At 36.9% G+C, this 22,463-nt stretch overlaps 1 protein-coding gene across 29 annotated transcripts in view; it reads left to right on the top strand.

Moving 5' to 3' along the window:
• The window catches only part of RIMS1 (regulating synaptic membrane exocytosis 1), a 582,683-nt gene that overhangs the window by 227,513 nt on the left and 332,707 nt on the right, over positions 1-22,463 (top strand). For 27 of the 29 annotated variants that reach the window (XM_070450206.1, XM_070450208.1, XM_070450173.1 and 24 more), the window contains 2 exons: positions 18,879-19,092; positions 21,055-21,066. In XM_070450206.1, the coding sequence (XP_070306307.1) occupies positions 18,879-19,092; positions 21,055-21,066 (226 nt within the window). The remainder of the gene's footprint in view (positions 1-18,878; positions 19,093-21,054; positions 21,067-22,463) is intronic. The other 2 variants (XM_070450175.1, XM_070450170.1) reach the window with 1 other exon arrangement.

Below are 22,463 nucleotides of genomic sequence, written 5' to 3'. Positions count from 1 at the left end.
TTTGGAGCCCCAAAAAATAAAGTCTGACACTGTTTCCACTGTCTCCCCATCTATTTCCCATGAAGTGATGGGACCGGATGCCATGATCTTAGTTTTCTGAATGTTGAGCTTTAAGCCAACTTTTTCTCTCTCCTCTTTCACTTTCATCAAGAGGCTTTTTAGTTCCTCTTCACTTTTTGCCACAAGGGTGGTGTCATCTGCATATCTGAGGTTACTGATATTTCTCCCGGTACTCTTGATTCCAGCTTGTGCTTCCTCTGGCCCAGCATTTCTCATGATGTATTCTGCATATAAGTTAAATAAGCAGGGTGGCAATATACAGCCTTGACATACTCCTTTCCCAATTTGGAACCAGTCTGTTGTTCCATGTCCAGTTTAACTATTGCTACTTGACTTGCATACAGATTTTTCAGGAAGCAGGTAAGGTGTCTGGTATTCCCATCTCTTGAAGAATTTTCCATAGTTGTGATCCACACAGTCAAAGGCTTTGGCATAGTGAAATAATAAAATCAGAAGTTAATGTTTTTCTAGAACTCTCTCACTTTTTCGATGATCCAGCGGATGTTGGCAATTTGATCTCTGGTTCCTCTGCCTTTTCTAAATCCAGCTTGAACATCTGTAATTTCATGATTCACGTACTGTTGAAGCCTGGCTTGGAGAATTTTGAGCATTACAGTGCTAGTGTGTAAGATGAGTGTAATTGTGCGGTAGTTTGAGCATTCTTTGATATTGCCTTTCTTAGGGATTGGAATGAAAACTGACCTTTTCCAGTCCTATGGCCACTGCTGAGTTTTCCAAATTTGCTGGCATATTGAGTGCTGCATTTTCACAGCGTCATTTTTTAGGATTTGAAATAACTCAACTGGAATTCGATAACCTCCACTAGCTTTGTTCATAGTGATGCTTCCTGAGGGCCACTTGACTTCTCATTCCAGGCTGTCTGGCTCTAGGTGATCATATCATTGTGATTATCTGGGTTATGAAGATCTTTTTTGTATAGTTTTTCTATGTATTCTTGCCACCTCTTCTTAATATCTTCTGCTTCTGTTAAATCCATACCGTTTCTGTCCTTTACTGTGCCCATCTTTGCATGAAATGTTCCCTTGGTATCTCTAATTTTGTTGAAGAGATCTCTAGTCTTTCCCATTCTGTTGTTTTCCTCTATTTCTTTGATCACTGAGGAAAGCTTTCTTATCTCTCCTTGCTATTCTTTGGAACTCTGCATTCAAATGGGTTTATCTTTCCTTTTCTCTTTCACCTTTTGCTTCTCTTCTTTTCATAGCTATTTGTAAGGCCTCCCCAGATAACCGTTTCACCTTTTTGCATTTCTTTTTTTTGGGAATGGCCTTGATCACTACCTCCTGTACAATGTCATGAACCTCTGTCCATAGTTCTTCAGGCATTCTATTGTATATAATCCCTTGAATATATTTGTCACTTCTGCTGTATAGTCATAGGGATTTGATTTAGGTCATACCTGAATGGTCTAATGGTTTTCCCTACTTTCTTCAATCTAAGTCTGAATTTGGCAATAAGGAGTTCATGATCTGAGCCCCAGTCAGCTCCTGGTCTTTTTTTTTTTTTTTTGCTGACTGTATAGAACTTCTCCATCTTTTGCTGAAAGAATATAATCAATCTGATATGGTACTGACCATCTGGTGATGTCCATGTGTAGAGTCTTCTCTTGCATTGTTGGAAGGGGGTGTTTGCTATGACCAGTGCGTTCTCTTGGCAAAACTCTGTTAGCCTCTGTTAATATTTTTAGTTTGTTTTTGTTTTTGTTTTTGTTTTAGAGAAATTCTAGGTTGACAACAAAACCGAGGGGAAGGTGTAGAGATTTCCCGAGGACCTCTGCCCTGACACATGTACCCCTCCCCACCAGGTGCTTTTGTTATAACTGATGACTTTCCAGTGACACATCAGTAATATCCAGAGTCCATAGTTTAACCTTAGGATTCATCCTTGATGTGGTATACCCTGTGGCTTGGACAAGTATATGATGACACCTATCCATCTTTATAATATGCAAAGTAGTCTGACTGCCCCAAAAGTCCTCTCTGCTCTGTCTATTCATCCTTCCCTCCCCACAGTCTCTACTATGATTATTTTTAAAATCTATGAATCCTAATGTGTGCATATGTATTATTCATAAACCTGTTAAGCTTTAAACAATGGTGGACATCACATTAAATTAGATAACACAATATTTACACTTTCAGCATAACTTCTCGCAGGCCATACCTCAACTTTTGCATTTATAATTGAAATTTAATAATGTGATGAAGATTATTTTAACAAGTGATATGAAAGATATATGAAAAAGGCCGTCATTTTCTTATTTAACACTAATGTAGGATCTCTACCATATTACAGTCCTCAGATAATCAGAATTACCTGGGTTGACTATTAAAAAGGCAGGTTCCTGGGAGACACCCCACACCTACCGTCTCAGAAACACCTGAGGTTAAGGTGCATTTTAATAAGCCCCTTGGATAACTTTGGTGTTATGTTTGAGAACACCTGGGAACATCCTTCATAGATTGGTAATTTTCCATTCCTTCAGCCATATTCAGATGAGATTCCGAAGACAGGAAGGTATAGTGGAAATACCAGACCTAATTATCACAAACCAGTTTCAGGACCTTGCCTAGATTTTCCCATTATATAATGAGAAGCTTATCCCCAGAGATCTTCAAAGTCCCTCCTGTGTCTCTATTTTCATAAATATTTCCATTTAAAATAAGTTTTGGAATCTTTTCTTTATCTTTTCTCACTCTGAGAATGGGGTTCAAATGACTTCAAAGTTGTGAACCCCAAGTTCTAGCAAAGAAACAAGGGGTTCAGATTTGTACAACTGAATTTTTTAAATGTAAAGAACAACCAAAGAAGAAAACAAAGATGAAATGTAGAATAGTTCAAACTTGTGTCAAAAGAAAGCTAACATGGTCATGTAGAAAAAGAGCATATTGTGTTCCTATATACCAGTGAAAAATTAACCTAAGTGAATGTAGATTAACAAATCATTGAGAAGTTAAAGGTTTATAATACTTGGTAAGGGTTCTGGTTGCAAAAGACTATTCAAGGCTGCAAGGAAAATACACTGCTGCAGAAGTGATCTCACTTGAATTATATGAATTTGCAATTGCAATCATTTCCTTCTGAAGAATATTATATATATATGTGTGTGTGTGTGTGTATATATATATGTATATATATTCTAAACAACTGCAAACAACTTGTTACATTATATGTTTTGTATAATCTGAAAATATTGCAAAAATACATTTACACATTTTAACTAAGATTAATTGTTCCTCTAAATAACAAAAACTACTTAATTTAATCAAGAATATTAGCAAATCATAAGTCTTTTTTAATTTTGTGACTAGAGCCTAGAAATTTACATTTTTTAAATAAATTGTTTTATTTTTATGATCAAATTACATTAGGTTTTTTTCAGATTTCAGCATGATATGTCTTCTTTTAATTGGAGTATAGTTGATTTACAATATTGTGTTTATTTATAGGTAGCTCAGTCAGTAAAGAAACTGCCTGCAATGTAGGAGACCAGGGTTCGATCCTTGGGTCAGGAAGATCCCCTGAAGAAGAAAATGGCAACCCACTCCAGTGTTATTACCTGGAAAATCTCATAGACAGAGGAGCCTGGCGGGCTATGGTTCATGAGGTTGCAAGGGTCGTACACAACTTAGCGACTAAACCCATATTATAACTCAGGGGAACAGTGTAGTGATTCAGTATTTTTATAGATTATACTCAATTTCAAGTTACTACAAAATAGTGGCTGTATTTCTCTGTGCTGCACAATATATCCTTGAAGGATATTTACTTTATACTTAGTGTTCGTCCCTCATCATCCCCTGTCCCTATCTCGCCCCCCCCCCCATCTCTCTCCCTACTGGTAGCCACTAGTTTGTTCTCTATATCTGTGAGCCTGCTTCTGGTTTTTAATATTCATTCATTGTTTTATGTTTCAGATTCCAAATATCAGTGATATCATACAGTATTTGTCTTCCTCTGACATTTCGCTAAGCATAATACTCTCTAGGTCCATCTACTTTGTTGAAAATGACAGAATTTCGTTCTGTTTTATACCTAATGTTCCATTAGATAAATATAGATAGATATATTCCATTAGCTAAGTATAGACAGATAAAAAGTGATATATTACATATCATTTGTTTTTGCCCATTCATCTGTTGATAGACATTTAGGTTACTTCCACATTTTGGCTATTGTAAATATTGCTGTTATGAGCATTGGGATACATGTACTTTTTCAAATTAGTGGGTTTGTATTTTTCCGATATGTATAAACAGGACTGGGATTGCTAGGTCATGTGATAGTTCTATTTCTCATTTTCTGAGAGACCTCCATACTGTTTTTCACACTGGCTACACCAATTTACATTTCCACCAACAGTGTACATTAGGCTTTGAAGATAAAAAAAAAATAGTTATCTCTAATGTAGGGAGAATGATTTCCATGTACAACAGAAAAGACCCATTTTTATCAAAAAGCCTTAAATAAAGTAATAAAGTAAGTGGAACTTTGTCTTCTTTTGTAGTTTTACACTGTTCTCTCTGTACCCCAGGGAGGCAAGCAGTGCCTGTGGTACAATCAGAGCTCAGTAATACTTGTTGCATTGTTGTTCGTAAGATTCTACTGTGTATCGTAACTGGAGAGAAAGCCTGATGCAAGGGCAGGAGTAAGATGTATGAGAAGGGTTTGTAGGAGACACTGATAGTAAGCAGATAAGTGGGAAGGAGGGAGGATCACCTTGGATCTCGGGATGGGGAATGGACTCTCTTAGAAATGATAGTTCAGCCGCTAACTGATGTAAATGGTTCAATTTTTTAAGGGAGATCATTCAAAGAGTGTGAAAGGTGAACCAGCGTGAGGGAACCTATTGGCCAGAGCCTCACTAAAAAGTTGATGAAATAACCAAGCTAAGAACAGTGAAGGTCCTCATTACAGGTGGTAGATTTGGGCTGTGTATCTCACGTCTGCAGAAGCAAGGTTGGATGTGTGTTTATCTGATTGTATATGTCTTGTATCTGAGTCTGAGTTTTACCTTGACTTGCCGTTCTTGCAACTAGTTTGCTAGAGGAAATGGACTGGACAGACAGCTACATATATGTGTATGAGAGTTTCTCGGGGGGCTGTGCGCTATGCTTAGTAGCTCGGTTGTGTCTGACTCCTTGTGGCTGGGGGTCCCAGTGGGGCTCTGGGGGCGGCTCCCAGACCAGAGCACCTCAGCTGAGGGGTTGGGGCTCCAGCACAAGCCTTTTGGGCAGTGACTTTCTGATGCCACAGCTTCCTGGCTGAGGAACTTTGAGTAGCTGGTTTTGCGCTTTAGTTTTGGGGATCATCCTTGGCGATCAGGCCAAGAACTACTTCTTTCCCCCTTTCAACAATTTTGTAGCCCCAAATTCTATTACCTAACCTTTTTGCTTAAAACACTGTGATGTTTGTTATTTTCAATATTTTCAAGTCAACTCTCATACAGGGACCATTACTTCCAAGCATCATTTAAAAGAAAAAGTCAGTCCCCACTGAAATGTACTGGAAGTTTACTGGCCCTCTGTTACAGAGTAGAATCAAAGAGACAGTTTCATGAAAAAGTGAATAATTGTGTTTTGGGGTCAGGAAACCATTCTTAGCTGCACCTGTGTTTTGACTTCATGGTCGGTTGTGTAGGGTGATTAGGATTGTCATTTACTGGAACACACACACCTGCATGCTTATTTGCTGATACACAAAGAATCTAAAAGGTGATTTGATTTAAACTCCATTTCTGAGACATTTGGGAACATTCATAATTATTTTATTATTATCTCAGCGTGCTTTCCTATTTCTTTGTATAAGTACTTCTATTAACTCCACCATGAGCCAGATTTTTATTATTTCAGAGAATAGTCCAAGTTCTAAATCATCTAAGAAAATATTTTGACCAGCTAAGCCAAATAGATCTCCCTGATCATCTCACCCAGAATTATTACTCTCTACTGAGCGAGTTATTTGCATTCTTTGTCGCTTGGTATATGTTGCCATAAACTGCTAATTTATGTTTACATATAACTTACTTCCTAAGTGCAAGGGACATTCCTTGGATAAAGCACAAGGAGTGCTCTTTAGAGTTGAGGTTAGTGTGAGTTTGCTCTAAAAATTTCTGAAGCAAGTCTTCAGCATATCAGACTAGCAGATGTTTAATTTCAGTCACTACCGGGGCTCCCTCCTGAACATCCCCCAGGTTTCTGGAGGCACTAAACCAGTCCAGCATTCTCAGAAGAACTCTCCTGACTGTATCTGCCCTGCCACAACTTGCCTGGGTCCTTGCAGATGCCCTGTGGTATGTGTTCTGTGCCAAGGTTTGGAAGGAAACAAAGACCATGCGTGCTGTTCTCAGTACCTCTGCCTTTCCTGCCTCATGTATGTTCCAAAACAGTTCTCCATCTCGGGAGCTGCATGCAAACTGCTCACACCTTTCCTCAGGACCTGTATCCTTGGTTTTTGAAACTTCAAAGCCCTGGTTCCCATCCCTTCGTACTCCAGGAAAATCTAGCCTAGGCTTTGCAAGGCAAAGCCAGGAAGAAAGGAGGGATTGTGGTCTCCTAGCTTCTGATGACTTTGGGGTTGGAGGAAGGAACAAAAGAAGTAAATTAGGCACTTTGCTGACTACAAAGGTCCCTCTTCATCCCACCATCACCATAACTCAGCATCTCCAGTTATTTATGGTAAGGGATCGACATATATGCATTAACTGGTAAGGATGTTATTAATAACTTCCTGTTTAAATAATTTATTTTGCATTATAGGATGATATTTATATATTAGATGCACAGAGAATAAATACTTAGTTTTTTAGGCATTCATCATTATTTCCTTCAAATATATGTCGTTACTCATCCAAACAGTTTGCTTATAAATGAAATCTTGGAGTTTCTTGAATTGAGTGCAGAGATAATAAAACAATGCAATGATTATGACATAGTGAAACAATGGAAAAATTACATCCAGGGAGGAAGCCAAGGTTTCTATCAATGCTTTTCTTCTGATAGCATTGCATATTTTAGAATACTCTGTTTCCTTCATAGAAAATTTAAGTCAGAGATCTGTGATCATATATTTTGTCAATGTTGCTAATCAGTAAGAATACTGTATTAATTTTAAAAGTGAAAAGTACAAATAAATTTCACAAAAGATTCTACATTTATGTTCCTGCCTTTACTGAAATACCATATAATCAAATATGAATTCCCATGTATTATTCATAATGGAATACTGTCACATATTTGATATGGATTAAAGCATTAAAACATTAGATAAAAAAAATAAAGAGACTGTTTACAGTTTCACTCCCTATATCCTGATTCTAGCAGCATATGAGGACAGCATCTTGACAGTGAGTGGTGTGAGTGACGGTGGGGGGGAGAGAAGGGCATTGAGGTTGGCTTGTGAGAGAGTTTCCTAGAGCGTTTGGAATAAGGAGATTTCAAAGAAGTCGAAATTGTGAAGGCTGCTTCTGCCTGTCCCCTCCTCAGCTCAGTTCAGTCGCTCAGTCATGTCCGACTCTTTGCGACCTCTCCCCGCCTGCTTTCCTGTTATAATTTCTACCGACTAAAACAAGGAGTCCTCTAAGAAACAACTTGGAGAAGATGATGAGGGCTTGGGCTGGGCTTTTTCTTTCAGAGCACAATAAGGGAGTCCTATCTGTAAGTAGAGGAAGAAGCCCCGGAAGAAAGGGACGTGAAGATGTGGCCTGAGTTCTGTGCTGAGAAACAGCGGGATCTTCCTGCTTTGATTCTCCTCTCTGTGATGGCGTACAAACCAGTTGTATAAACAGGGCCTGTTGCTGAAACCAAGAAGGAATTTTAAATGCATGTGAGAAGAGGGTTCAGATGCATTCTTGCCACCAAGATGTGGCATCCAGGAGGCTGTGAGTCCTGGTAGGCGCTGGCGTGATGCCTGTGGGGTGAGGCACGGGGGTGCATCCTTCTGGGAGAAGAGCTCTGTTCCCTGCTGGCTCTTGTCCTTAGAAACGTCTCTGTGGGCTGAAAGTTTGCTCACTTTCGGCGAGACTGGAAAGGAATGCCCCTCTAGGGCATCCCGTGGAGAGCGTATGAACCCAGAGACCTCGCCCTGAGACCGCAGTTAAGAAGCCTCATCTTGCCAACCCGACCCTTTGCCGTGGCCTCTGGGCCTCTTGGAAACTCAGTGCTGTCTCCTGGTGCTACTGTAACTCAGACCGTGGGGTCCCCCAAAGCCTCGCCAGCGCTTAGGAGGCCAGCACTGAGTTCCCAAGTCACAGAAATAGCATTTTGAATTTTACAGGACACAGTCACTTGAAGTCAGATCGGGGAACAAATACCATAGAGGAGCTGAGAAATGAGTGGGAGCATAATTGAGCAGGAGCATAGACTCTGCAGAAAGACTGCAGCTGAGCCTAGCAGCGTAGCTTTCGCTTTTCCATAGTCAGCTTTGTCCATGTACTTTCGATTAGTAATGATCGAAAGTGGACATTCACTCCCAGTGAACGCTTTGCTGAGGCCAGAAATGCTTTCCTTTGCAAGTTGCACCACATTCATTCTCAGGTTTTCTGTAAATGTGATATAAAATCTGAAGTATGTCATTATTCATGTTATTTACTTTTAATTTTTTATTTTTATACAATTTTAAAGTTTACACTCCATTTACAGATATTACAATATAGGCTATATTCGCCACATGGTACAGTACACGCTTGTAGTACATCTTACACCCAATAGTTTGTACCTCCACTCCCCTGACCCGTAGTGAACTTGCTCAGTCGTGTCCGACTCTTTGCAACCCCATAGACTGTAGCCTTCCAGACTCCTCTCTCCATGGGATTCTCCAGGCAAGAATACTGGAGTGGGTTGCCACTTCCCTCTCCAGGGTATCTTCCTGACTCAGAGATCGAACCCGGGTCTCCTGCATTGCAGGCAGACGCTTTAACCTATGAGCCACCAGGGAAGCCTCCTGCCCCATACCACCCCCCTAAACCAGTAAGTGCTCACTTTTTCTCTATGTCTGTGAGTCTGATTCTTTTATGTCATATTCACTAGATTGATGTATTGCTTAGATTCTACATATAAGTGATAATCATACAATACTTGTCTTTATCTGAGCTTTTATTTTTAATTTTTGGTCCCACCACTTGGCTTACAAGACCTTGGATCCCTGATCAGGGATTAAACTGGGGCCCTGGCTATGAAGGCATCAAGTCTTAACCTCTGAACTGCCAAGAAATCTCCTGAGAGACATATTTCACTTAGCATAATATTCTCCAGGTCCATCCATGTTGCTGAAAATGGTGACTTTTCATTTTTTTTATGACAGAGTAATATTCCATTATATAAATATATATATATATTATATATATACACACCACATCTTTAGTCGCCTGGTGATGGATATGTAATAGTGCTGTTATGAACGTCAGGGTGCATGTATCTTTTAATATTAGTATTTTTTTTTTTTCAGATATATGCTCAGAAGTGGGATTGGCAGACCATGGGTAGCTCTATTTTTATTTATTTATTTATTTTTAGAAACTTCCATACTGTTTTCCACAGTGGCTGCACCAATTTACGTTCCCACAAAAAGTGTACAAGGGTTCCCTTTTCTCCACACCCTTGCCAGTATTTTTTATCTGTGTTCTTTCTGATAGTCGCCATTCTGACAGATATGAGGTGATATCTCACTGTGGTTTGATTTACATTTCCCTGATGGTTAGCCATGTTGAGCATCTTTCCATGTACCTGTTAGTCACCTGAATGTCTGCTTTGGGAAAATGTCTGTTCAGTTCTTCTGCCCATTCTTTAATTGGGTTGGTTGTTTGTTTGAGGTTGAGTACTGTGAGCTATTTGTATATATGAGATATTAACCCTTTAACAGTTATATCATTTAGAAATATTTTCTCCCATTCAGTAGGTTGTCTTTTCATTTTATTCAAGGTTTCCTTTGTCATGCAGAAGCTTTTAAGTTTCATTAGATCTCATTTGCTTCTTTTTGCTTTTATTTCCTTTACTTTGGGAGATGGATCAAAAAAAAAATACTGCTTTGATTTATATCAAAGAGTGTCTACCTAGGTTCTCCTCTGATTTTTATAGTATCTGGCCTTAAATCACTAAACCATTTTGAGTTGTTTTTTTATATGGTGTTAGAGAATGCTCTATTTTAATTCTTTTACTAAAGCATGCAGATTTAGAAAGATATATTCAGGCAGAAAATAAAAGCAAAGTCCCAAACAAAAATTAGTTTCCTCATCAATAAAACAGGAATAAAACTGTATACTTCATAAAAAGTCATTATGTGGTTAAACATATGCATTTCTTCTGAAAATTATATTCCATACATGGTAAATTCTTTTGTAGATTTTAATGCTCTCAAATACATTCACTTTTTCAGTTCTTTAATAGCACTCATTTGTTAGCCAGTGATACCTAATGAGAAATAAATTTTCCTTCTTTTTAACATAAAATATTTCACACCTACAGGAGTATTATGTTACACACATGTAGAACATAAAGAAAAAAAACAAAGAATACATCATGCATTTGCTATGCTGCTTAAGAAATAACACATTTCCATTTACTTTTGGGGCCCACATTTGGAAAAACTTTATATCTCTTTGAAAAAATATATATTTCTTGTATATATTTACTGCACTCAACATGTTGAAACAAATTTAGTTTACTGGACACAGGTATACATATACACATATAAACTTATTCAAACCTCCCCTGTCACTGTTTATTTTTGATCTGTCAACTACATAGACAGAGGTGTGTGAAAATATTCTACTGTGATGGTAGACTTCTCTGTCCTATTAGTTTTATGAGTTTTAGGTTTTATATGTTTTGTGCAGAGAAGTTTAGAATTATCACATACAACATGAAATGAACACTATCTTAAGTAATGCTTTTGTCTTATATATATTTTTCCATATTTTTATTTAAAACATTCTGTGCTTTTATTTTATAGTTTGAGTATTTCTTATCTAGAACTCATTTAGCTGAATTTTTAAAATCTAATATTATGAACTTTTAATAATGCTGTAGTCTACAATTACTGTGACTCTTGATAGGCTAAATTGTCTCTACTATCACATGCTGTATTCTGGATGTTGTGTTTGTTTGTTTCAATTCTTATCTTCCTTGTATTGACTTTTTTCTCATTCCCTGTTTTACCCTCTCCCAGTTTGAATATTATACATTCTACTTCAATTATTTTTGGTGGCTACCTAACTAAAATTTTATTTTCAGTCATTGTCGTTCAGTTACTAAGTCCTGTCTGACTTTTTGAGACCCCGTGGACTGCAGAACAGCAGACCTCCCTGTCCCTCACTATCTCCCAGAGTTTGTCCAATATCATGGCCATTGAATCAGTGATGCTATCAAACCATCTTATTCTTTGCCACCCTCTTCTCCTTTTGCCTTCTGTCTTTTCCAGCATCAGGGTCTTTTCCAATGACCTGGCTCTTCACATCGGGTGACCAAAATATTGGAGCTTCAGCTTCAGCATCAGTCCTTCCAATGAGTATTCAAGGTTGATCTCCTTAGGATTGACTGGTTTGATCTCCTTGCTGTCCAAGAGACTCTCAGGAGGCTTATCCAGCATCACAATTCGAAGGCATCAAGTCGTCAGTGCTCAGCCTTCTTTATGGTCCAACTCTCACTTCTGTTTGTGACCGCTGGAAAGACTACAGCTTTGACTATATGGACCTTTGTCAGCAAAGTGATGTCTTTGCTTCTCAATAACCATCTAGGCTATTTTCTGTTACATGTACAAAAGTTAAAACTGAAGTTCTTGGTCAAAGAGCCTCTGTCTTTGTTTCCAGGGAAGCCATTGGTTTCAGAGCTATATTGTATCAGAATTACTGTTCCTATTCCACATTTATCATTTGAGGATCTCCATTGTATCTCCTAAGCTCAAACATAAATTTAAACATAAAGTTATCCTTTTAAATATTTTATCCAGCATTTCTAGCATTTGGTGGTAGTATGTATTTGATAGATATTTAGTCTTCAGTATAAACTTCTTTATTAATTGTGAGTTTTGCTTTTTTTCTCAAAATGAAATATATATATACTATCATATAGTATATAAATATTATAATATATATTATATTACTATATAATATATATTTTATATATATATACACACATATAAGTATATGTGACATTTCCATTCATAAGATGTATGCTTTTACTATTTGACTGAACTGTGCATTTCTAAACCATTTGCCATTTGGTAGAAGACATGTATCATGTCCAGAAAGACTAGTAATATATGGTATAAATAGTATGAAGTAGTTTTTGAGGGACCAAAGGAAATGCTATGAAATTGAAATAGAGGAGTTTTCATTTCAGTGGTCAGTGCTCTGCACAAATATATTTCACAAAGCTTCCTTGAAACAGATACATTTTTGATTGGACCCAATAGGACAGATAAAAGGTCTTTGTGTTTGAATTATTTTTAATTTACTTATATTTTAAAATATTTTTTTATTTTTTTAAATTATGAAAGTATGTTAACACATACTTTCATAATTTACAGGTGATTTGGAAAATACAGAACAAAGTTTCATATAGTTCCACTATGAATTGCAATCATTTTTAAGTAAAGTAAGATTTTCAGTTGGAGTTTCAATGTCAAACTTTCAAAAATTAATAGAATGAATATGCAAAAATGTATGGTATATTGGACCTGAAAACCATGAACCAAATCAACATGATTAAATGCATAAAATTTTCATACAATAGCAGAATACAGATTCTATTCAAGTCCCCATAGACTATTAAAAAAGAGATACTAGAATATACATATGGGGACATAAAACAAGCTGCAAAAATTTCATAGTCTAAAGGTATTGAAATCATAGAGTCTATTCTCTTATCACTGTGGAATTATGTTAGAAATCAATGTATCAATATCAAAAGATATATGAAGACAAGTGTGATGTGATATTTACCAACAGAGATCTCTGACTTGGCCATCAGAAGCCTCAATACAGTTAGAAAGCTGAGAAACCACAGAGGGGATTGCAGAGAAGAAAGCATTTAAATGAGAAATTCATACCAAAGGTACTTTAAAAACTCCATGTATTTGAAAATTAAACATCCAGTGTTAAATAATGGGTGTATCCTAGAAGCCATAACAAAGAAAATTAGAAAATATATATAACATAATAAAAATGAAAAAATAATTCATCAGCATTTGTTATATGCAGCTGAAGCTGCTCAATGAAGCTAAATAAAACGTGAAATCTTGTTTTCTTTCTTGGAATTTGATTAGAAGTTTCAAGCCTCATTCAAATTATTTTTTGAATCACTGAAATAATAAGCTTTCTAAAGTTTTAGCAGTAATACTAGAAGCCAGAATAAATGGAACTATATCAGTGTTTTGAGTGAGTGTAAATTAGAAATCCAGCATTCTATTTAGTATTTATTCTATTCATATTTAGTCAACATATAAAACTGTCATAAATTTTTTAGCTAAGCAATAGTTTATGTTTTCTAAAGTATATATATATATTATAAATACTATACACACACAAGTTTTCCTACTATACTTAATATACTTGTTCTTCTTGTGAATAAATTTTTTAGCTAAGCAATAGTTTATGTTTTCTAAAGTATATATATATATATATATATATACATATATATATATTATAAATACTATACATACACAAGTTTTCCTACTATACTTAATATACTTGTTCTTCTTGTGAAAGAACAACAAAAAGGATAGACAAATTGGGGAACATAAACTAAATGAAATGGGAGCACAGAATATAAAATAGGAAAAGTTAAACTAAATTGAAGTAAAACATCATCATATAATTCAGTTGTTTTTAAAGATGGCTGCTTATTAGAATCACATCTGGAACTTTAGAGAAAAACAAAACAAAACCTTGACATTTATATTTTTCAAAAAATTCCTAGATATTTCTAATGTGTATCTGTGTTTTAAAAAGTGATTACATTTTTCTATTAAATGGTAGTCTTAGTTATATTGAATTCTATTATTTTCTGTTGACCAATCATGATACAATGCTAATAAAATGAGTAATAGTTACATAATCACAATAGTAAAATATGTTTATCAGTTTTCACAGTCAATAGCCAGACCACCCCCCCCCCAGCAAAAAGATATTTACAATTGCAAGCCATAATGTAAACATGATTAACCTAACAATAGAAGATAACTGCATATAGTTTGGGTGGTTAAGTACAGTGATGTGGTAAGTGGAAGTGTATACTTGCACATGCTTTCATCCACCCAGCCAGTCCATGTCTTCGGCTGGTGCATTTAATCCATTTATACATAAGCTTCCCTGGTGACTCAGTTGGTAAAGAGTCTGCCTGACCCAGGATCGATCCCTGGAGAAGGAAATGGCAACCCATTCCAGTATTCTTGCCTGGAGAATTCTATGGACAGAGGAGCCTGGTTGGGCTACAGTCCATGGGATCAAAAAGAGTTGGACACAACTGAGTGACTAACCCTTTCACTTTCATTTTTCATACTTATGGTAATTACTGATATATATGATTCTACTACCATTTTCTTACCTGTTTTTTATTAATTGTAAGTCTTTTCTTTCTCTTGTATTTCCTGCCTAGAAAAGTTCCTTTAGCATTTGTTGTAAAGCTGGTTTGGTGATATTGAATTCTAACCTTTGTCTGTCTGTAAAGTTTTTTATTTCTTCATCAAATCTGAATGAGAGCCTTGCTGGGTAGAGTATTTTTGGTTGTAAGTTCTTCCCTTTCATCATGTTAAGCATATCATGCCATTCCCTTTTGGCTTGTAGAGTTTCTGTTGAGGAAATAACTGATAACCTTATGGAAGTTCCCTTGTATGTTACTTGTCATTTTTCCCCTGTTGTTTTTAATATTTATCTTTAATTTTTGTCAGTTTGATTACTGTGTGCCCTTGTGTGTTCCTCCTTGGGTTTATCCAGCCTGGGACTCTCTGCTCTTCCTGGAATTTGTTGACTATTTCCTTTCCCACATTAGGGAAGTTTTCAGCTATTATCTCTTCAAATATTTTCTCAGGTCCTTTCTTTCTCTCTTCTCCTTCTGGGACCCCTATAATTTGAATGTTGGTGGATTTGGTGTTGTCCCAGAGGTCTCTTAGGCTGTTTTCTTTTTTTTCATTCTTTCTTATATATTCTGTTTTACAGCCGTGATTTTCCACCACTCTGCCTTCCAGGTCACTTATCTGTTCTTCTGCCCCAGGTATCCTGCTATTGATTTCTCCTAGTGTGTTCTTCATCTCTGTTTGTTCTTTAGTTCTTCTAGGTCTTTGGAAAACTTTCTTGCATCTTCTCCATTCATTTTCCGAGATCTGGATCATCTTCATTATCATTATTCTGAATTATTTTTCTGGAAGATTTCCTATCTCCACTTCCTTTAGTTATTTATCTGGGGTTTTATCTTGTCCCTTCACCTGGGACATAATCTTCTGCCTTTTCCTTTTGATTAACTTTCTGTGATGTGGTTTTCTTTCTGGCAGCTGCGTGATTATAATTCTTCTTGTATCTTCTGTCTACCCTCTGGTGGATGAGGCTAGGAGGCTCGTGTAAGCTTCCTGATGGGATGGACTGGCAGTGGGAAAAACTAGTGGGCAGGAATCAGTAAAACTTTAATCTGATAGTCTTCTGATGGGTGGGGCTGTGCCCCCTTCCTGATAGTTTTTGGCCTGAGGCAACCCAGCCCTGGAATCTACAGGCTCTATGATGGGTCAGTGTTGGCTTCCAAGAGGGCTCCCACCAAGGGGCTCCTCCCAGCACTGCTGCTACCAATGCCCTGTCCCTGTGGCAAGTCCCTGTGGGCCCACATCTCTGCAGGAGACCATCCAAGACTGCCAAGATCTGGTTCAGTCTCCTGTGGGGTCACTGCTCCTTTCCCTTGGGTCCTGGTCCATGCAATATTTTGTTTGTGCCCTCCAAGAGTGAAGTCTCTGTTTCACCCGGTCCCATGGAAGTGAAATCCTCTGGCTTTCAAAGTCAGATTTCTGGGGGATTCCCAGTCCCTGTGCTGGATCCCCATGCTGGGAAGCCTGATGCAGGGCTTAGAACCTGCACAACAGTGAGAGAACTGTTGATGTTACTATTATCCAGTTTATGGGTCACCCACCTGGCAGGTATGAGATTGGGTTTTATCATGATTGTGTCCTTCCTACCATCTTGTCACAGCTTCTTCTTTGTCTTTGGATGTGGGGTATCATTTTTGGTGGGTTGCAGCATTCTCCCACTGATGGGTGTTCAAAGCTAGTTGCGATTTTGGTGCTCTCTCAGGAGGAGATGAGCACACATCCTTTTAATCCGGCATCTTAACCAATTTTGGGTCTGTGTTTGAAATTTTAAAAGTCAGAAAATCTGATTTTCAAACTGTTATGCCTTAGCACAAATCAGACACTAAGTCAGAAGTTGTCAGCCTGGTGCACTGGCTAAGTCTGGGTTACCATTTTTTAAAAAAGTTTAACTGAAACACAGCCATGCTTACTATTTACATATTGTGTGTGCCACTCTCCTGCTACAACGGTAGAGCTGAGTACTTTCAACAGAAATTTCCTGGCTCACAAAATCTTAAAATATTTATAAACTGCCCTTAGACCATAAAATGTGCCAATACCCAAACTAAATCTTATTCTGTATCAGACATTCATAGAGAAGCTTTTTCTAGCCTAGCTTTCTCCTTTGCATTATATATATTTATGATTTGGTGGTTCTCACAATAAATATTTATGCATGCACTCTTTGTCTGATTAGCATTGTAGAATGGGTCAAATTGCTCTTCAATATATTGATCAGATATTCTTATACTCATTAAACCAAGTATCATAATACCCTTCCCTGAGCTGAAATTTGCTGGCTTCTAAACTAGGAATGTTTCAGATTCTGAACTACTTTATGTGCTAGTGCAACTATGGTTACTTTAATTATGCAAAATAAGTAGAAAAAGTGTCAATTGGCAAAGCAGGAAAGGGATTTCAGAAATTTTAATCATTAAAGTTTTGCTTAAAAGTTGTTGATGTGAAAAGGAAAATATAATAAAATCCTAGTATTTCAACCAATATAATGCTGAGACTTATCTTATTTGATTCAGTTTCCAGGGAGTCCCAGACCCCCCCACAGTTATCGTAGAAGTGGAGCATCACACAAACTGCATTAATTACCAATAGCATGTGTTTTCTCTGATCATGGAGAACTCATATCCAGAAAGAAGCTTAGATACACAGATGTATCTACTTAGACATTCCGCATGAGTTTCTCTTCTGGTGTAAGAGACAATGACTGTTAGGCCTGGGAAATGCTCTCAGCTGTCATTCACTAAACAAAGGCATCCTTCCTCTGGCAATTTACAGGATGTCACCCTGCTCTGCTTCTGTTTGTAGCAATCTGAGAGAGAGGAGTTTGGACTGATGGGAAGGCTATGGGGCCTCGATCACATTAAGTGTGAACGTTCTTCATCTTGGGGAAATTCTTTGCCTCAACAAACTTAGTTGTCCCACTTTCAGTACTTATCAGGAGGAATAGGGATCCTCGTACATAAAAGATTGGAGAGAGCCAGTAAAACTGGGGCATGTAAAAATCTGAATATCTTCAAGGTATGGTTTAGAACTTGTAAGTTGATGCAGCAGATCTAAGCAAGCTCAACTATTATATATATATATATATATATATAGTCGGACACAACTGATGTGAGTTAGCAGCAGCAGCAAGAGCAGCATACATATATATATAATATTATATATATTAAACATATATATCAATATATTTGTATATGTATATATATATATATATCTGAAGATAAATGTTATATTCTGTGTACTGTGTGAAATGTTTGACGCCAAACAAGTCTCCAGGAATGGAAGTGAAGACAGCTTGCCTAGCCATGTAGTTTAAAATAGTCAACTTCCAAGCATGCATTACACTTCATGAACTCAATTTACTGTGACAAACTTCTTACAGATAGTAATCAGTATTCGGGATACCCAGGTGACTCAGTGGTAAAGAATGCAGGAAACGTGGGTTTGGTCCCTGGGTGGTAAGAAAAAGGCAACCCACTTCAGTATTATTGCCTGGGAAATCTCAAGGACAGAGGATCTGGTGGGCCACAGTCCATGGGTTACAAAAGAGTCAGACACAACTTGGCAACTAGCCAACAACAACACAAAGCACTATTAGACTTCAAATAGAATAAGACAAAATACCAAAGCAAATTCTGTAGAGCTGGTCTAAGAACATTGTATAATTTTGCCTCAGTTGTATACACACATACTTCTTGTTGTAAAGTGTTCCCAGTAAAATACTTCGAAAACTGCCTGCCAAAGCAGACACAATGAGTGGATACAAGAATTCCACTGTTGGGGAAAATAGTGATTATTTAGAGTCAACTTATATATGATTCAGTGCTATTAATAGTAGGCAACACTTGACGGAATAAATACAAGCTAATACTTTTCTTACCTCTGATAATATTGTTAGAGGGGAAGTGAAAAGTGAAAGACACTCAGTTGTGTCCAACTCTTTGCGACCCCATGGACTATACAGTCCGTGGAATTCTCCAGGCCAGAATACCGGAGTGGGTAGCCATTCCCTTTTCCAGGGGATCTTCCCAACCCAGGGATCGAACCCAGGTCTCACGCATTGCAGGTGGATTCTTTACCAGCTGAGCCACAAGGGAAGCCCATTATTGAGGAAAGTGGCTTTATATGTTTTGCTTTAGTTCAAGTAACTAGATGCCTCCTCTGTTAGGAAAAAGTGGTGGTTGTTTTTTTTCCAGCTCATTCGTCTACTGAGTGTGGCCATTTTCTCTTCCGTCCAGGAGATTGCATCAACAATTTGAAAGCTATAAAGAACAAGTGAGGAAAATAGGGGAGGAAGCGCGGCGCTATCAGGGAGAGCACAAGGACGATGCTCCGACCTGCGGGATTTGCCACAAGACCAAATTCGCGGACGGCTGCGGCCACCTGTGCTCCTACTGCCGCACCAAGTTCTGCGCGCGCTGCGGGGGCCGCGTGTCTCTGCGGTCCAACAACGTGAGTACCGTGGCCGCTAGCATCCAGCATCCCTGAGCGCAGGCGGATGCGCCCCACCTGCGCCTGCTCGGCGCAGGGGATGAGTGATGCAAAGAATTCATAAAAGATGCTCTTTGTATGTATGCACCTCACAAACAATTGCCACTCAGAACCAACAGGTTACTTGTGGGAGCACATTTGTTTTCTGAAGAAGGTCGGAGATATGTATTTAGTGTCAGGAATTAAGAAATTCTTGAAAGTTGTTGTGGTCAGTTCTTCTTGTACAAAGCAATAAAACCCAACAACCTACCTTTAGTTTCTGCAACATGTTTCAGATTGAATGAAGATAACATCTGTAGAGTTTGTGTGGCATTAATTTAATCCAATATAATCATTTATGAAGTGATAATTAGCCTCTGTGAGAATCCCTTCATTTACTATCATGTCTAAGAAATTTAGTACTAAGTTTATCTCATGAAAATTATTTGGATATTTAAAGAGTGTGTCAAAATATTGGGTTTTTTTTATGGAGTCTTGCACTTTTGTCTCCCTAATTTGGAAAAATCACAGTTAGAATTAAAGTGAAGTTACCACTCAACATTGTTTTTTAGTAGTGTATTTGAGCTATAAGTAGGGTATTATTCTAAAATCTCTCTCAGGGGAATTAAGACATTCAGTAAAATAGACGCATTATTATACTTAAGATGAGCCTTAAAGATGTATCTTTAACCTCTCTGAAAAACAGCTTCTTTATGTATGAAATTTTATGATAATAGTTACTATATATGGTTGTTATGAGAATTAAAACAGTTCTAACCTGTGCATATTTAATTTTTCTTTAGGTTCCATTTTTTGACCACATAATACTTTTTTTTCCTTCTAAAACTTACGTGTTTTAGTTAATCTTCATGTGCTACCTTACAGACTTTCTAGGGCAACCGTGGATTGAGATCTTTTTTGGCACATAAAAAGTGCACAGGGTCTATTTGTTTAATTTCCCTTCTTTAGTTCTTGAAAACACTATTTTGGAATAAAATCTCACAAATAAAACCTGTGATGATATTCAAAATACTTAACAACTCACGCAGCACTCTGAAAAGTGTTGGCCCTGAGCAATACAGTGCAAAGGTGTTGAGTGTTAATTCTGGCTGCGTGTGCATAGTGTGGGATGCTTTTAAATTCACATTATAGGTTTGAAGTAAGCCAGTAACATAGAGTCAAACTCATGTTTTAAACAGGAGATGTGTTTAAAGGAGATTGAACTAAGGGGTACTTAGGCTTTCAAACAGACACCCAGGCCTAATGAAGTTCATCTATCCTTACTATACCCATTCAATCTTGGGAAAAATTAAAACTAAAAAAATAAATAAAACAAAGCACAACTTACAATTTTTAATCTTGGGCAAAAGACAAAAATTGTATAAAGTTGGTTTTTCCTGTGATATTGTAAATGTTGAAATGCATATTACAAATAAATCAACCTTGTGGGATTATTTATGGCTAAAATAGTATAGTTCCTTTCTGTTTTTATTACAGACACTTCCCTTTCTTACATTTTTCCAATTCAAAACTATAAATATTTTAAGGACAATTTGATATAATTATTCACTTAAATTTTATGCATTTTAGTATAATCTTTTCAATAATAGGTAAACCAAATATGGTAGCATTTTTTATCTTTCTAAAGAATGTTTTAAATATAGATTTAATAATCCAAGTTCTAAAAATTTCTGAAATTGTAGTGTCCAATTTTTGTACCTACAATATAGCAAGATGGTTATATGTGCATTTGGAATGAAAGTTTGAATAGTGACTATTTTTTGGTAAGAATAAACATTTACTTTTCAAAGTACCTTTATTTTTATACTTTAAAGTTGCATATGATTGTTTTCTTAAAATCTGATTATTAATATGTGCCTTATTTTTATTTTTCTCTTCTTTTCTCTCTCCCTTCACTCTGCTTCCTTGGATGCTTTCCCAAAGGAGGACAAAGTGGTTAGAATCCATGATTTCTTTTCTATCACTTGTTATTACAATGTCATGAATTTTATTAAGAGAATGTTTCACTTTCAAAAAGAAGTTAAGTGCTAGGAAGAGCTCATTCCCAGTTCTCATGGAAAAATAAAATGAATATCTAGGAGCATTACAGTTTTATATTAATAGGCAAAGACTGGATAATAGTCATGGAAATAGTGATATTTTAATATAATTAAATCATTATGAAACTCATTTGTTCTCTTAGCTCCCTGAGTTCTGAGGATAATCTGTTTGCCTTTAGGAACAATAATGAGCTCTACCTTTCTCAAAACTCTTTAGATGCATAGACAGATGATTTGAAACTTTCTGGTAGAAGAAATGGAATACATTAATTTAGTAGACAGGAAGGATCAAATTAAGATCAAGAACTCAGAATAAAATGATATTTCTCTAGAACACAAGTAGTAGAGTTGTCATATTGAACCGCAGTTTTGCTCTTTTCTTTTCCCTCATTCATTGAAACCACCCTCTCAGGGAGTAAAAGGTCACCTTTAATTTTTATCAACCTTGGAAACCACAGAGGCTATACTCAGTAAGATAGGAGATAAGTGAAATCTTCAATCAGCCTGTCCTTTGTATATATACATACTTTGTATACACACTTCCATTTGGTATAAATTACAATTCCCCCAAAGTCATTAATTACCAGTATGAGACTGAGGCAATGAGCATTTCAGGTTCAATATATCAACTCAGCTGACTCTGTTCAACTGTTTTAAAATTTACATTACATACTATAGTACATAGGTAGTCAGTGTGACATTAAGTTGGACATTAATTTGTGTTTTTAAGTTTGTTGCTAGTGTATGTTATCAGTATTTTTTTCTATGAAAAAGAAATTAGATTGAAAATTATGTGGTTTAATTATTTTCACTGTGTTTCCTTGTAACATGGGTGGTATGTGAGATCATTTTAGGGGTTGTTATTTTAATGCAATACAGGTTTCCCATGCTATCTGAAAGTAGAGTGTTTCTATGAAAACTTTTGCAAGTCCAAATGGCATATAAAAGGAAGAACCAATTACCTCTGGACACATCTTGCTAACAGATGCACAAAATAAATCAGATAAAGCACAGATGCCCAGAGACAAGGTCAGAGTATGGTGACCAGACGCTGAGATGCTGGTGGGTCTGGAAAAGGAGCTTGGTGATCCTACTATCTCTGCTCTGACTGAGCACTGCCTCTATAACAGCTCACTCTAAAACAAACACAGAATGATGTTTTCACATCTCACCTTTTTTTTGCACAAGTGAAAATCCTTTTTGGATTTCCTTCATTTAGTCAAAACAGGTACAAGTACAGGTCTTTCATGAAAGTAAAGTGGAAAGAAGTGAACTTTTGAAAAGTGGAGGACA

This window comes from Odocoileus virginianus, chromosome 19 (genome assembly GCF_023699985.2).
Source record: "Odocoileus virginianus isolate 20LAN1187 ecotype Illinois chromosome 19, Ovbor_1.2, whole genome shotgun sequence".
In the NCBI taxonomy this organism is placed as follows: Eukaryota; Metazoa; Chordata; class Mammalia; order Artiodactyla; family Cervidae; genus Odocoileus; species Odocoileus virginianus.
Note: the sequence above shows the minus strand (reverse complement) of the source record. Positions and strands in the feature narration are given on the sequence as shown.